Source organism: Haliotis cracherodii, unplaced genomic scaffold (assembly GCF_022045235.1).
Source record: "Haliotis cracherodii isolate W230 unplaced genomic scaffold, xgHalCrac1.p SCAF_6, whole genome shotgun sequence".
NCBI lineage: Eukaryota > Metazoa > Mollusca > Gastropoda > Lepetellida > Haliotidae > Haliotis > Haliotis cracherodii.
The window spans coordinates 862,339-878,288 of record NW_027266319.1 but is presented as its reverse complement, the minus strand read 5'-3'; the positions used below and the strand labels follow the sequence as shown (position 1 = coordinate 878,288).

General features: G+C 41.9%; 1 protein-coding gene across 1 annotated transcript; it reads left to right on the top strand.

The window, feature by feature from the left end:
* The first annotated feature begins 1,041 nt into the window (after positions 1-1,041).
* Positions 1,042-15,431, top strand: LOC139444891 (alpha-L-fucosidase-like). The gene is made up of 8 exons (XM_071225896.1): positions 1,042-1,388; positions 3,633-3,739; positions 4,829-4,959; positions 6,361-6,494; positions 7,715-7,812; positions 8,811-8,943; positions 9,902-10,072; positions 14,509-15,431. The coding sequence occupies exons 1-8, from the start codon at positions 1,042-1,044 to the stop codon at positions 14,762-14,764; spliced, it is 1,377 nt and encodes a 458-aa protein (XP_071081997.1). The 3' UTR covers positions 14,765-15,431.
* Positions 15,432-15,950: the final 519 nt, after the last annotated feature.

Genomic DNA, 15,950 nt, shown 5'->3' with positions numbered 1-15,950 from the left:
CTCACCTCACCACCTCACCTTGATCATGGAACCAATCAGCACTCACAAAACGTTCGAAAATATCATCTTCTAGATATTTGTTATTTGTGTATACACGTTCAACGTATAACTGGACGCAAAACTAACATTTCTCAGCATTCATTGACCACATAATTTTGCAACTAATACTAATATGAGTATACAGAAGGTGACTGAGTGTCAGTTTTGAATTACGGCTAATGGCGTATTGACTTCGAACTTATGACAAAAGTTGAAGATTTGAGAAAACTCGAGTTACTGAATCCCTCCTATCAGCCTCCTCACCCATCATGCCATCAATCTACACGATACTGTTGAATCATTCAGCTAAAATATACAATACTGTTGAATCATTCAGCTAAAATATACAATACTGTTGAATCATTCAGCTAAAATATACAATACTGGTGAATCATTCAGCTACGTTATGCAATAATGTTGAATCACTCTGCTAAAATATACAATACTGTTGAATCATTCAGCTAAAATATACAATACTGGTGAATCATTCAGCTACGTTATGCAATAATGTTGAATCACTCTGCTAAAATATACAATACTGTTGAATCTCTCTGCTAAAATATACAATACTGGTGAATCATTCAGCTACGTTATGCAATACTGTTGAATCTCTCTGCTAAAATATGCAATTTTAGAGAAAACTTATGCACGCATGAAACATACCAAATACATTTATGTTCCCGTAGTGCTTGTCGTAAGAGGAGACTAACGGGGTCGGGTGGTCAGACTTGGTTGTATCCAGAATTGCGTAGATTGATGCTCATGATGTCAGTCACTGGATTGTCTGGCCTAGACTTTATTATTTATAGACCGCCGTCATGTAGTCGGAATATTGCTGGGTGCGGCGTCAAACAACAAACAAACAAAAATCCGTCGCCATGAACAGAGATGGGACGGACAGCTTGACGGCAAATTAGTGTTAGCGGTCCCCAGAGAGTAATGTCATGAGAGTTACATACCCTTTGTTTACGAAGTCACATGACTACAATCACATGCTTCAAAATGGCGGACGCCAGAGGTTGTTTCGTAACGTTGTTCCTGCTTTGTGTTTGTGCAAATGCACAATATCAGCCGAATTGGGCTTCGATAGATTCCCGGCCTCTACCAGCTTGGTATGATGAGGCCAAACTGGGAATATTCATTCACTGGGGAGTTTTCTCCGTGCCCAGCTTCTCCTCGGAATGGTTCTGGTGGAACTGGAAGGGCGGCCAGAGCACCCCGGGTGTCAGGTTCTTCATGCAGCAGAACTATCGACCTGGTTTCACGTATGCCGATTTTGCTGCTTTGTTCACAGCGGAATTCTTCAACGCCGAGGACTGGGCTGACACATTTGCTGCATCAGGCGCACAGTAAGCGAGAGACACTGATAATATCTACTACTCAAAAGAAGTTATAAGCTGATTGGAAGTCTAAGGACCACCCGATTCTGTCATGTTCCTGTAGTCAGTCGAGACCTGACAGATGGACTAGTGTAATCTGAAAGATTCGAATGGTCCGTGACTTCTTTTGACAAATATTTAATCAGTTCTGTGAGTTTCGTATTCCCGTAGTTTTGTTGCTCTCATCGTTTTGTTTCCGATTTTTTATGTAGTATTAATTAGTAGTGGGATGATACACTGATGCATCGGTGGATTTACTCATTGATACAAGTATCAATCACAGTCGAACACAAGGCAAAAAGTATCGATTCTTACCTTAAGTGTTTTGAATAAGTGTTACACCAAACACTAATTACCAGTGAAAATGAGTAGTGAAAACGTAAATATTTTCATCCATTGCGCCATACTTGACACTGCAAACTGTTAATCATTAGTGTACCAGGTATTTGGCAATTCTGTCTATGAAAAAGATGGCTTACGCACCACAGATAAATGCACATGCAAGTATCGCGGTACGTATCGGATTGTGATACGTATCAGATCCCACAGTTGGTGTATCGTCCCAGCCCAAGTGTTAATTACTGTAAATCAGGACACTAATGCATCATCAACTTAATGCACACCTGGCCTAAAAATGAGTTATGAAATAAGTGCGAGCACCCTTGCCTTTGAACTATAATAACTAATCCATAGAATTTCGTGATATATTCGTTCTACACCACATGTCACTATTATGACATCATATTGCTCATTGTGACACAAAAGGTATGACATCACAGTATATGGGAAAAGCACCCAATATTAAACTCATTGTCGTCATCAAGACTTAAAATACATTCTCTTTGTAGAGTTCTATCGTGTTTTCTGCATGAAATGTATTGCCACACATTTGAATATTGTAGTGACCACATCTTTACAATTTGTAACCTGTATTTGTACATGTTCTAAATATAATTTTTTAATGTTAAGCTTATATATATATGGCTTTTCCTTTGGTGATGTTCATAGGTGTATGGCACAATTTGATGTTCATACGTTTTTCACAAGACTGTATTCTTGTAATAATGTAAACTCTGAACCCCTTTCAAATTTCTGGGAAAAATGCCTAGCATGAATATATACAGAAGTGTTATCTTTTATCATTAAGGCCCTTTAATCTCGAACTCAGTATTTTAGCATACATAGAGAAACATAGTATTGACTTGATCCATGTCTTCACTGACAGTGACAGTTGATAGCAATCTATGAATTACCTTAGTATCTATTTGACTCATCTTTATAGTCACCTTTCAATGATCGACCAACTGATTTATAATGACTAACACATGTAACCGCCACAGGTTCATTAACAACTTTGGAAATCTTTCCTGTCGCGTTTATCGTGTTGGACATTTTGATGCCTTGAACCTGATGTAAATGTATTACAATGTGCTGTCATTGTGACTGACTTACTGAGGTAGTTCTTAACAGACCTGTCTCATCCAATGATGATATTATTTCAATACATTTCTTGTAAACAAACTACAACAGATGTTCCTGTAAAACAAGTTGAGCATACATTCACGTCACCTCTCTATTTGAGGAACTATTTTATCCCACGATACAGCTGGTTTTGTATGGCCGTCAGTGTAAACATGAAGTCTGACATACTAAATACATGAAGTCAGACATACTAAATACATGAAGTCAGACATACTAAACACATGAAGTCAGACATACTAAACACATGAAGTCAGACATACTAAACACATGAAGTCAGACATACTAAATACATGAAGTCAGACATACTAAATGCATGAAGTCAGACATACTAAACGCATGAAGTCAGACATACTAAATACATGAAGTCAGACATACTAAACACATGAAGTCAGACATACTAAACACATGAAGTCAGACATACTAAACACATGAAGTCAGACATACTAAATACATGAAGTCAGACATACTAAACACATGAAGTCAGACATACTAAACACATGAAGTCAGACATACTAAATACATGAAGTCAGACATACTAAACACATGAAGTCAGACATACTAAATACATTTGTGTATAGACCTGGACCTTCAACCTTCAAGGTAAAAGATATTAACTTGAAAAAATTATAAGAATTGACTTTGTGTGAGCCCATTGAATTATGAACCTTCATCATGGTAAGTTGTTTTTATGCGAACTGAAATGAATTATGAGAATTAACTATTTCATTTCAGGTACATAGTATTTACAAGCAAGCATCATGAAGGTTTCTGTAATTGGCCTTCAAAGGCATCATTTAACTGGAACTCTATGGATGTTGGACCCAAGAGGGATATTGTTGGTACGTATGAATTTGGACTGTGATATCATTGTGATTATAACATAAAACAAGTTTGAGGCCTTGTCTAGATGTGTTGGTTGTTAATGGTTGGTTGGATGAAGACAACCAAGCAAAAAATCAATGATAATATTCTTGTGATTATTAGAAAGTAAAGGTCGTAGTTGTTGACATGTCAAGTAAGAAACGGAATACACTTCACAAACAAATAAACGCAAACATTATCTGATTATGCTGTAGATAGTTAGTTTTTCCTGGATCAACAATACATAAAGCATTTTGAGAATTGGTATCTTAGAATAGAAAAGTAACATGGCAACGTATTAATTGTATTGACAGAGTAACCTGAGGTGCTGGGCTTGTTACATAAGTTGAACTGGAATAAAACAAGAGAAATTAATAATAATCAAACCTCATTTGATTGAGTACAGGGGGCGGTTGGGTAGCCTAGTGGTACCTAGCCTTCGCTCCTCACCCGGGTTCGATTCCTGACATGGGTACAATGTGTGAAGCCCATTTCTGGTGTCCTCCGCCATGATATTGCTGGAATATTGCTAAGAGCGGCGTAAAACCATACTCACTCGCTCCCTGATTGAGTGCAGCTGTCTATTTCCGAGAGTCTGAAAACTCAAATGATTCACATCATTGGTTGGCAGTGTTGTGAGTTAGAGGATGAAAGGCAACAGCTCTTTGCCCTAATCCTAATGTAGAGATATGGAGGGGTCTGTAGATTAAGATATAATAACATAAAGCTCATGAGGAACATAGGATCATGTCAATCACTGAGTACTGATGTAATGATGGCCTTAGAAACTGGTTTCTGGAGGTTTTATTTAGTGGCACACATTGTTCTAGTTTCTGTAACATTGGTCTTACTTGGTAATATCTGTGAAGATCCAGGGTAGAATAGTTCTTCAGCAACCCATGTTTGCTGTAAAAGGCGACTATGCTTGTCATAAGAGCCGACAAACGGCCCAGACTTGATTATTTACAGACTGCTGTCACATATTTTGAATATTGCTGAGTGCGGCTTTAAACAACAAACAAACAAACTTATTTGGTAAAATAAAACACTGATACATGTGTATTCAGGGGAACTTGCAACAGCCATCAGAAACAAGACGAAGCTGCACTTCGGCCTGTACCACTCCATGTTTGAGTGGTTTCACCCCCTGTACCTCAGCGACAAGGCGAACAACTTCACCACCCAGGACTTTGTGAAGGTGAGATTCACTAGTGGCATGTGTTTTACTCAGCTTACAGAAATAACTCAATGCATAAAGACGTGAACATTACTTGATAGGATTGGGGACTATTTGCAACAAATCTGCTATCATCATGATCATCCCAGATGCTTTGTTTCCCCATAGTATTAACAGAGTTATTTCCCTTTACCAGCCATCTAACTGAAGTGTTCCTATCCTTCATGGACCTTTGCTAATAACCCTTCTTAGTGGACAAGATAACTTATGGGTCTTCGTGTAATGCCTGCTCCCAAGACCTTGAATGAATGTAGTATGAAACTAACAGTGAGCCTATTGAAGGTCGGGAGGCCGAAAGCTTGACTTTGGTTATTTATGTAATTATTAGAATTCCCCTATGGGAATGAACACATAAGCTGATCTAACATCCCATGCTCTTATGTACTGAACATGTCAATATCATTATTACACGGAAGATAGCATTTTCCCTTCATAAGGAACAACTAAATTAGCCAAGGTCTCCAGGCTTGGAATGTTTGTGAGAGGTCAGGGTCATCCGAAGTCAAAACAGAGCAGTCGTCATAGTAACTTTATACAAACATCTGTATGTTTTTCATAATATGTTTCATATTAAGAAAAAAATAAAAAAGTATGATAAATCTGTACTTTACTAAGAAAGTGTTATCCCAAATGTAACATTTGTTACAAGGAAACACTTAATTATTAATTTGAAGATGTGTTCATTTGGATTTCAATTCAATAATGTCTCGTAGGTTTTCCACAAAATAATTTATTTAGTTTATCCTCAAACTTTTCTGTTCCTGTTTAATGGAGAGTTTCTGTGTCTTTGGAACTCTGGGAAATTGGTGTAACAGTTGTAGGAACCTGGTTCAGATAATGTTTCTCCATAATGAATGGATTCTTACATTCTGTGTTCGGCATGTTGATTTAGAGTATGGTCAGGCGTGACCATCAGCACGAAGCACGAAGCATGATCATCTACCATAGTTCCATCTTGGTTAGGCACAGACTTGTCAGAGTGGAATAGGTTCACGGTTCATGTTTGTCTTGAATTTAGATAAAAAATGTATAAAATCTTACATCTCAATTTTTTTAAAATAGGGATGAAAATGAAATAATTTAATATGGGATCAGCAATGGATGCCTGCTTTAAGATCTGGGTTAGAATTGGTCTTCAGCAATCCATGCTTGTCGTAAGAGGATCTGGTGGTCAGACTCACAGACTTGGTTTGTTTCGTCTCATCATACATCTCAGCCCTCGGGATTGTTTTGACCAGGCCTGATTTTTACTGTCCACTGTCATATTGGGGGAATTGTGCTGAATGCAGCGTTAACAACAAACAAACAAACAAACAAACAGTTTGAGGTGGGAGCTATAATTATGTGAGTGTGTTACAACAGGACAAGACAATGCCGGAGCTGTATGAGCTGATCAACACATACCAGCCCGATGTCATCTGGTCGGACGGAGACTGGGAGGCTCCTGATGTCTACTGGAACTCCACCCAGTTCCTAGCCTGGCTCTACAATGAGAGGTGAGAAGGGAAACCCGCTAAAACTTCTCAAATGGATATAATCTCATTTTACTCTGATTCAGTACTTACCGGTCAAGATCTGACAAACCCTCGTCTATTTAGACACGTCCGGTGACCCCAGAGCAAACCGGGACTGCCCAATCAAACTGGAGATTTCATTGGCTTTTGTTTTTTTCAAATTGTAACAGAGCTTTATGGATAGATTTACTATTTTAAGGGGATGGCGACATGGAACCAATACTAAAAAAAGTTCCTTTTCATTGATTGAAATATATGACTGAAAAATATCCATAGCATACTATAGCCATTTTAATCTCCATTTGGAACTATCTGCATATGTTCTTTTTCAGTTCACAGAAACAAGATGTGTTGCTCTGAATACTTGGTTCACTTGTATTGAAAATCTTGAAGATATAATCATGCTCGCGGGGTTGACTGTGACAGATATCTCCCCCTCCCCTCCCCTCCCCTCCCCTCCCCTCTCATTGACTCACTCCCATTGATTCCTTCAGTGCTGAAGCTTGCACACTGATTACTCCATCGTCCCGAGGCAAGAGCGTTAACTGACTTTAAAAGTCCAGTTTCCACCCTTGCCGAACTAGGCTGGAATTCCTGGGCTTGACCGTAGCGCCATCAGTGTTCAGTGCCTCTCCTATGGACCAATCAGATTCCACCTCTTGTATCACTTACATTTGCTTCAAACAAAATGGCGGCACCCAGTCAAGACGATTTGATTGATAATCAATATGTATATTGTGATAAAATGGGTCTTAATTTGCGAAGTGCATCAAATCATGTGAGCACCTTGATTAAAAACATGGAAAATGTTGGAAAATGTCTGTTGACACCGAGTTGGCGGTACACATGCTTTGTAAATACTGCAATCGATGAAAATCTGCATGACACTTTACGAACCTGATTTCGATTTCGTTGCATGATTGTGATTAGACTATGCATAGACTCGTTAGTCCAGCCAAAATGTAACTCCATAATACCAGCTTGGTTCGGCAAGGCTGGAAACTGGACTTTTATAGTCATTTAACTCCCTTGCCTCGGGAAGATGTGATTACTCTGTGTTTAGACGTTTCACGTTGTCCTGCAAGAGAAGGTATACTGATACATGTATGATACACATGATACATGCTATGTGATTTCTGTATCATCAAACTCTACGTGTCAGCTGTGAGACAAGTACACCTACCTTCTTTCTTTACTTTCAGTCCAGTAAAAGACACCGTAGTCACAAACGACAGATGGGGAAAAGGTATCGCGTGTCATCACGGGGGCTTCCTCACCTGCAGTGACAGGTATAATCCAGGTAAGAACAGGTACTGGAATAGTTGCCCACTGCCCACTGCCTTGTACTATGAATTTATGCATACTGATATAGAGGGGTGTAGGAAATCATTGAACTATCGATGCATTGCCCTCTGTGATATGTTTAGATACACATTTACAGCTATCTGATCAGGCATACACTGAAGTTGACTGAAGCTTTACCCAATCCTATAAACGTGTACACCAGCAACTTGTAGTATAAGCATGGACTTTTATTGTTGTTAAAACAATATCATGTGACAAACCCGTGTGTACTTGGGTCCTTCTCAGGACCCATCCAACGCGAGTACCCGAGTCCTCGTCCCAACCCTAGATCCTACAAACATAACACAATGGCTCCACTGTCAACATGGTCGGTGTTATGATGTCAGGTGGTTTGTTAAGTATAAGACAAGCTGGATGAGAACCTGACTTACTAGCCTATCACTGTATTACCCTATATTGCATTAGGTTCCTGACTATTTCGGGTAAACTAAGAACCATCTTCCAAACCTAGGTTTTGAAATGAGTCACTTTTGAATCTTCTTTGAGGTTTTACAATTCAATTGTAATACAAAGGTTTCACAATTAACGTTTTATACACTTTTCTCTGGATATGAACACAATCATGTTTGATGATTGGTTAAAAGTCATTTTTTTTACAAGACAATTCCATGACATGAATTGAATCTGTAACTTCACATATCGTGTTAAGTTTTGTTCCATTATACATGTTATAAGGTATGTTGATGTTTTCTTATTTTTCTGGTATTTCTTGCATTTTGGACGCTCCACATGTTGGATTAAATATGGCTCCTCAGTTTTGGTTGAAAATGTAAAACCTTGAGTTTCGTGGAAAGCCCGCAGAGCCTGCACCCCTTGGGGTTTTCTCTCGCTCACGGTTTCAGATTTTCAACCACAACGGAGGCGGTGTGTTCCATCCTATACATATACACTGTATTGCAGCTGAACAATCTCACAATATGTTCTCTCATGCAGGTGTCCTCCAAAAGAGAAAATTTGAAAATGCCATGACGGTTGATAAATATTCATGGGGATATCGACGTAATGCAAGAATCACCGACTTCCTGAGCATGGAGGAACTACTGGGTACCTTCATCCAGACTGTCAGGTAGGACGTGTGATGGAGTTGTAGTTGTCTTCAAGTGTGCCTCAATAATGTTTAGTGCGCCATCATTTCCATTTGTGTGTAGCATTTGGGGTTATACAGGGTTGGAACTAAACCGTGACATCTTGCATTTTCCATTTGTCATATTTGTCTCTGGTATGATATATAGTATGACTTTATGTTATCGCAGGCTCTATATTATCACAGTCTCTATATTATCGAGGGCTCTATATTATTGCAGGATCTATATTATCGAGGGCTTTATATTATTGAGGGCTCTATATTGTCGCAGTATTGTAAAATCATGTAATCCACACCCCTGTCGACTGTTTACTTGTGCAAATCTAAACACGATATTACATTGCTTGATTGTCACAGCTTCTTGTAAGTATACACGTTAACCTTTTTATGATAGTTTCTGGAATGTGTTTGAAGTGGAATTACCCATACCTTTTGAAACTGGTTAGAAAAGAACCCATTTGTTCAGACGAAGTCCCTTTACCCAACCTAGGTATGCATAATCCAAAACAGTTTTGAATTGGTGTAAAGGATCTGAGTTTCATGAGATTGAAGGATTGTCATCATCAGTGTTTGAAATAATTTTAAAACTCAACAAGACAGTCAGGCAGGTGACTCACAAGCGTTACCGGCCCATCTCCATCGTTACCTACCCACATGGACATTATATATGTTGAAAAATCACAAAAACTAAGAATCAAGTCACATCTTGATTCAGTTGAAGATATGCAAACAATTACCTGAGAATCTACAAGGAGTTGTAATAGAACTGAATACACAAGTAGTCTTAAAATTATGTGCCATACAGTTGGGCAGGTGGAGGAAAGTTTCATACATCCCGACAGAACAGTTACCAGCCACGGCCAGTAGGCAGGCAGTTATTTCGGACACTGGTCATCATGGCTTGATATTGTTTTGACAGATATGTTTTATTTCTGCACAGCTGTGGAGGGAACATGCTGATGAATGTTGGACCCACCAAAGACGGCCTCATCATCCCGCTATTCCAGGAACGTCTCCTGAATATGGGCGAGTGGCTGAACGTCAACGGTGATGCCATCTACAGTACACGCCCCTGGACATTCCAGAACGACTCCCTCACTAACAATACATGGTAAGTAAAGTTTCTCGGCCAACGCCACCTGGAATAGTGTTTACTTGTGGCAGCATTGTTTGGAATAGTGTTTCCATGCCAACATAGACTGAAATAGGTTTTCCATGCCAATGTAGACTAGAATTGTGTTTCCATGCCAATGTAGACTAGAATAGTGTTTCCATGCCAACATATAGACTGAAATAATGTTTTATGCCAACATAGACTGAAATAGTGTTTCCATGCCAACATATAGACTGAAATAATTTTTTATGCCAACATGGACTGAAATAATGTTTTATGCCAACATGGACTGAAATAGTGTTTCCATGCCAATGTAGACTAGAATAGTGTTTCCATGCCAATGTAGACTGAAATAGTGTTTCCATGCCAATGTAAACTAGAATAGTGTTTCCATGCCAACGTATAGACTGAAATAATTTTTTATGCCAACATAGACTAGAATAGTGTTTCCATGCCAACATAGACTGAAATAGGTTTCCCATGCCAATGTAGACTAGAATAGTGTTTCCATGCCAATGTAGACTAGAATAGTGTTTCCATGCCAATGTAGATTAGAATAGTGTTTCCATGCCAACATATAGACTGAAATAATGTTTTAAATGCCAACATAGACTGAAATAGGGTTTCCATGCCAATGTAAACTAGAATAGTCTTTCCATGCCAATGTAGACTAGAATAGTGTTTCAATGCCAACATAGACTAGAATAGTGTTTCCATGCCAACATAGACTGAAATAGGTTTCCCATGCCAATGTAGACTAGAATAGTGTTTCCATGCCAATGTAGACTAGAATAGTGTTTCGATGCCAACATAGACTGAAATAATGTTTCGATGCCAATGTAGACTAGAATGGTGTTTCCATGCCAATGTTGACTAGAATAGTGTTTCCATGCCAATGTAGACTAGAATAGTGTTTCCATACCAATGTAGATTAGATATAGTGTTTCCATGCCAATGTAGACTAGAATAGTGTTTCCATGCAAACATAGACTAGTTTAGTGTTTCCATGTTAACTTAGGTGAGAATAGTGTTTCCATCCCAACTTAGGCGAGAATAATGTTTCCATGCCAATGTAGGCTGCAATAGTATTTCCATACCAATGTAGGCTAGAATAGGTTTCCATGCCAACGTAGGCAAGAAAAGTGTTTCAATGCCAACGTAGGCTAGAATGTTTCCATGCGAACTTAGTCTTGAATAGTATTTCCATGCCAACTTAGGCTAGAATAGGTTTTCATGCCACTGTAGGCTAAAATAGTGTTTCCATGCCACCGTTGGATGGATTTGTGTTTCCATGCCAATGTAGGCTAAAATAGTGTCTCCATGCCAACATAGGCTTGAATAGTGTGTGTGATTATTTTCACAGTGACACATACGTAACATGGTAACCTGAAACATTTACAACCAGTGGAGGCTTCTGGCCAGGTCCCCATGCTTGTCATAAGTCTGTACCAAAACTAATAAGTTGATATAGTTTATCTACTCAGTCCACTGTAGTTTAGCTGTACTGAGGCAGTCGGAAGAGTAGAAGGGGATTTGAATGTAGCAAGCAGGGCTTGCTCCTTTTGAAAGTTACTGGCCCTTCTCCAGACTAACTCGCCTCAACTAAATCCTGGGGGCTGCGAAAAACTTAACATACATGGAGGCAACTAATGGGATCAGGTGGTCAGACTCGCTGACTCGATTGATGCATGTCATCGTATCCCAGTACGTGGATCGATGCTCATGATGTCAATCACTGGATCGTCTGGTCCAGGCTCGATTACTTACAGAGTGCCGTTATATAGCTGGAATATTGTTGAGTGGTGTAAAACAACAAGCAAACAAACAAAGTTTAGGCGCCTCGTACAACAAGCCTGGGCTGCTTGGGACCATTCCTACCCAGGCCTCATGTGCCGTGTTGCAGGTCAACCTCAAAAGTTAGGGTTAGGGCTTGGGTTAGGGGCAGAATGGAATAAGTAGGCAGGGTTAGGTTAGGGTTGGTGTTAGGGCTGGAATGTGTACGCCATCATGGGTTAGGTCAGGGTTAGGGGCGGAATGTGTACGCCATCATGGGTTAGGTTAGGGTTAGGGGCGAAATGTGTACGCCATCATGGGTTAGGCTAGGACTGGAATGTGTACGCCATCATGGGTTAGGCTAGGGCTTGGGTTAGGGGCGGAATGTGTACGCCATCATGGGTTGGGCTAGGGCTTGGGTTAGGGGCGGAATGTGTACGCCATCATGGGTTGGGCTAGGGCTTGGGTTAGGGGCGGAATGTGTACGCCATCATGGGTTGGGCTAGGGCTTGGGTTAGGGGCGGAATGTGTACGCCATCATGGGTTAGGTTAGGGTTAGGGTTAGGGTCGGAATGTGTACGCCATCATGGGTTGGGCAAGGGCTAGGGTAATGGGCGGAATGTGTACGCCATCATGGGTTGGGCTAGGGCTTAGGTTAGGGGCGGAATGTGTACGCCATCATGGGTTGGGCTAGGGCTTGGGTTAGGGGCGGAATGTGTACGCCATCATGGGTTGGGCTAGGGCTTGGGTTAGGGGCGGAATGTGTACGCCATCATGGGTTAGGTTAGGGTTAGGGTTAGGGTCGGAATGTGTACGCCATCATGGGTTGGGCTAGGGCTAGGGTTAGGGGCGGAATGTGTACGCCATCATGGGTAAGGGTTAAGGTAAGGGTTAGGGGCGGAATGTGTACGCCATCATGGGTTGGGCTAGGGCTTGGGTTAGGGGCGGAATGTGTACGCCATCATGGGTTAGGTTAGGGTTAGGGTTAGGGTCGGAATGTGTACGCCATCATGGGTTGGGCAAGGGCTAGGGTTAGGGGCGGAATGTGTACGCCATCATGGGTTGGGCTAGGGCTTGGGTTAGGGACGGAATGTGTACGCCATCATGGGTTAGGTTAAGGTAAGGGTTAGGGGCGGAATGTGTACGCCATCATGGGTTAGGTTAGGGGCGGAATGTGTACGCCATCATGGGTTGGGCTAGGGCTTGGGTTAGGGGCGGAATGTGTACGCCATCATGGGTTAGGTTAGGGTTAGGGTTAGGGTCGGAATGTGTACGCCATCATGGGTTGGGCTAGGGCTTGGGTTAGGGGCGGAATGTGTACGCCATCATGGGTTAGGTTAGGGTTAGGGTTAGGGTCGGAATGTGTACGCCATCATGGGTTGGGCAAGGGCTAGGGTTAGGGGCGGAATGTGTACGCCATCATGGGTTGGGCTAGGGCTTGGGTTAGGGACGGAATGTGTACGCCATCATGGGTTAGGTTAAGGTAAGGGTTAGGGGCGGAATGTGTACGCCATCATGGGTTAGGTTAGGGGCGGAATGTGTACGGGCGGAATGTGTACGCCATCATGGGTTAGGTTAGGGGCGGAATGTGTACGGGCGGAATGTGTACGCCATCATGGGTTAGGTTAGGGGCGGAATGTGTACGGGTGGAATGTGTACGCCATCATGGGTTAGGTTAGGGGCGGAATGTGTACGGGTGGAATGTGTACGCCATCATGGGTTAGGTTAGGGGCGGAATGTGTACGCCATCATGGGTTGGGCTAGGGCTTGGGTTAGGGACGGAATGTGTACGCCATCATGGGTTAGGTTAAGGTAAGGGTTAGGGGCGGAATGTGTACGCCATCATGGGTTAGGTTAGGGGCAGAATGTGTACGCCATCATGGGTTGGGCTAGGGCTTGGGTTAGGGGCGGAATGTGTACGCCATCATGGGTTAGGTTAGGGTTAGGGTCGGAATGTGTACGCCATCATGGGTTGGGCTAGGGCTTGGGTTAGGGGCGGAATGTGTACGCCATCATGGGTTAGGTTAGGGTTAGGGTTAGGGTCGGAATGTGTACGCCATCATGGGTTGGGCAAGGGCTAGGGTTAGGGGCGGAATGTGTACGCCATCATGGGTTGGGCTAGGGCTTGGGTTAGGGACGGAATGTGTACGCCATCATGGGTTAGGTTAAGGTAAGGGTTAGGGGCGGAATGTGTACGCCATCATGGGTTAGGTTAGGGGCGGAATGTGTACGGGCGGAATGTGTACGCCATCATGGGTTAGGTTAGGGGCGGAATGTGTACGGGCGGAATGTGTACGCCATCATGGGTTAGGTTAGGGGCGGAATGTGTACGGGTGGAATGTGTACGCCATCATGGGTTAGGTTAGGGGCGGAATGTGTACGGGTGGAATGTGTACGCCATCATGGGTTAGGTTAGGGGCGGAATGTGTACGGGCGGAATGTGTACGCCATCATGGGTTAGGTTAAGGTAAGGGTTAGGGGCGGAATGTGTACGCCATCATGGGTTAGGTTAAGGTAAGGGTTAGGGGCGGAATGTGTACGGGCGGAATGTGTACGGGTGGAATGTGTACGCCATCATGGGTTAGGTTAGGGGCGGAATGTGTACGGGCGGAATGTGTACGCCATCATCCTACCCATGCATGTGCCGTGTTTTGTTGCAGGTACACCTCGAAAGTAACACCCAGTGGGCGGAATGTGTACGCCATCATCCTTGATTGGCCCAAAGGGGATACACTGAGCCTTGGACGACCTTTGACCACCGTGGCAACGACAGTGAGCATGCTGGGATATCCGGGAAACTTCAACTGGAAGGAGAGAAGCACTGGAGGCATGGACATTGAGATTCCAGCCATCCCCATCAACAAGATGCCCTGCAAATATGCCTGGGCGTTCCAGTTGACTGGCATTGGGAACTGACCAACCGCCACGTAGTAGTTAGATTTGAGGCTTGTTACAAAAACTTTTGTGTTTCTCATGCCACCCACTCATAATATGTGACCACCAGGAGAAAGGGGACCTTAGGGGTGCTTGGATGCAACAGTGCTGTGATGGCATATAGATGTTTGACAGCATCTTACTTCAGTGAAGATAGATTGTGTGATGTCATGTATCTCTGAAATACATATGAATTGATGCTTGTGAATTGTATTTTTGTGTACCGAAATACTGTAGTTTTTAAATATGAAAAGTCAAAATGTGATTTTTCACACATAAGGTCCCGTATCTCATGGTTGCTCACATTTTTTTATTTGAAGAACATCTGAAATTTGTTTTTGCACTGGATTTTGACATTTTACAGGTCATGCCGGTCTGAGCTCCGGGCCATGTCCTGCCTCCCTAATAAGTCAGTGTGGACGCAAGTCATCAGAAACACAAACATTTGTTTAACTGGCCTAAGCAGCAATGTGATCCTTCAGTATGTTTATATATATTTATACACTCACAAGGTAGAACTCATAGATTCATTGATGATTTTCCAATCAGAGTCCCACAGGGCCACAGATCTCAAACTATATCCAAACTGGATAGATTGAAAAATATGTTTGAATTTGTGTGAAACTTAACAGCTGGCGTGTGTGTGGTATTATTAGGGCTCCAAGCCGAAAGGCTGGAAGCCCTATTGTAATCGTTCGATTTATTATTTATTATTATTATTATTATTATTATTTATTATTCCGCCGATTTTTGTACCAGCGCTAGCAAAATAACCACTGGGCCGATTTTGTTCAAATTTTGTGAGTGTATGGAGACCTTTGAGTACTAGATTCCCCCAAAAACACAAGGCCATAGGCCCAAAGGACAAGGGCAGATAACTGAAAAACAAGTATTTTTGGACGATATATTTTGCCCTGCTGCTCCACAACCGTTTGTCCGTTTACTTTCAAACCTTGCATGTATCTGCTGCTTTAGGTCCTTGAGATTTTTTGTTCTTTGACTTTGGTCATTGATCACGTGGTTTGGCAGCCATATTGGATTCAAAGGTTTTACAGGGTTTTGGGGGTACCTGTCTTCAAATACTATCTCCTCTGAATCCACTGCATGAAATGTTTTCAAACTTTCTGAGAATTGTCTCCATACAGAAAACAACAAATAACCATAGCCG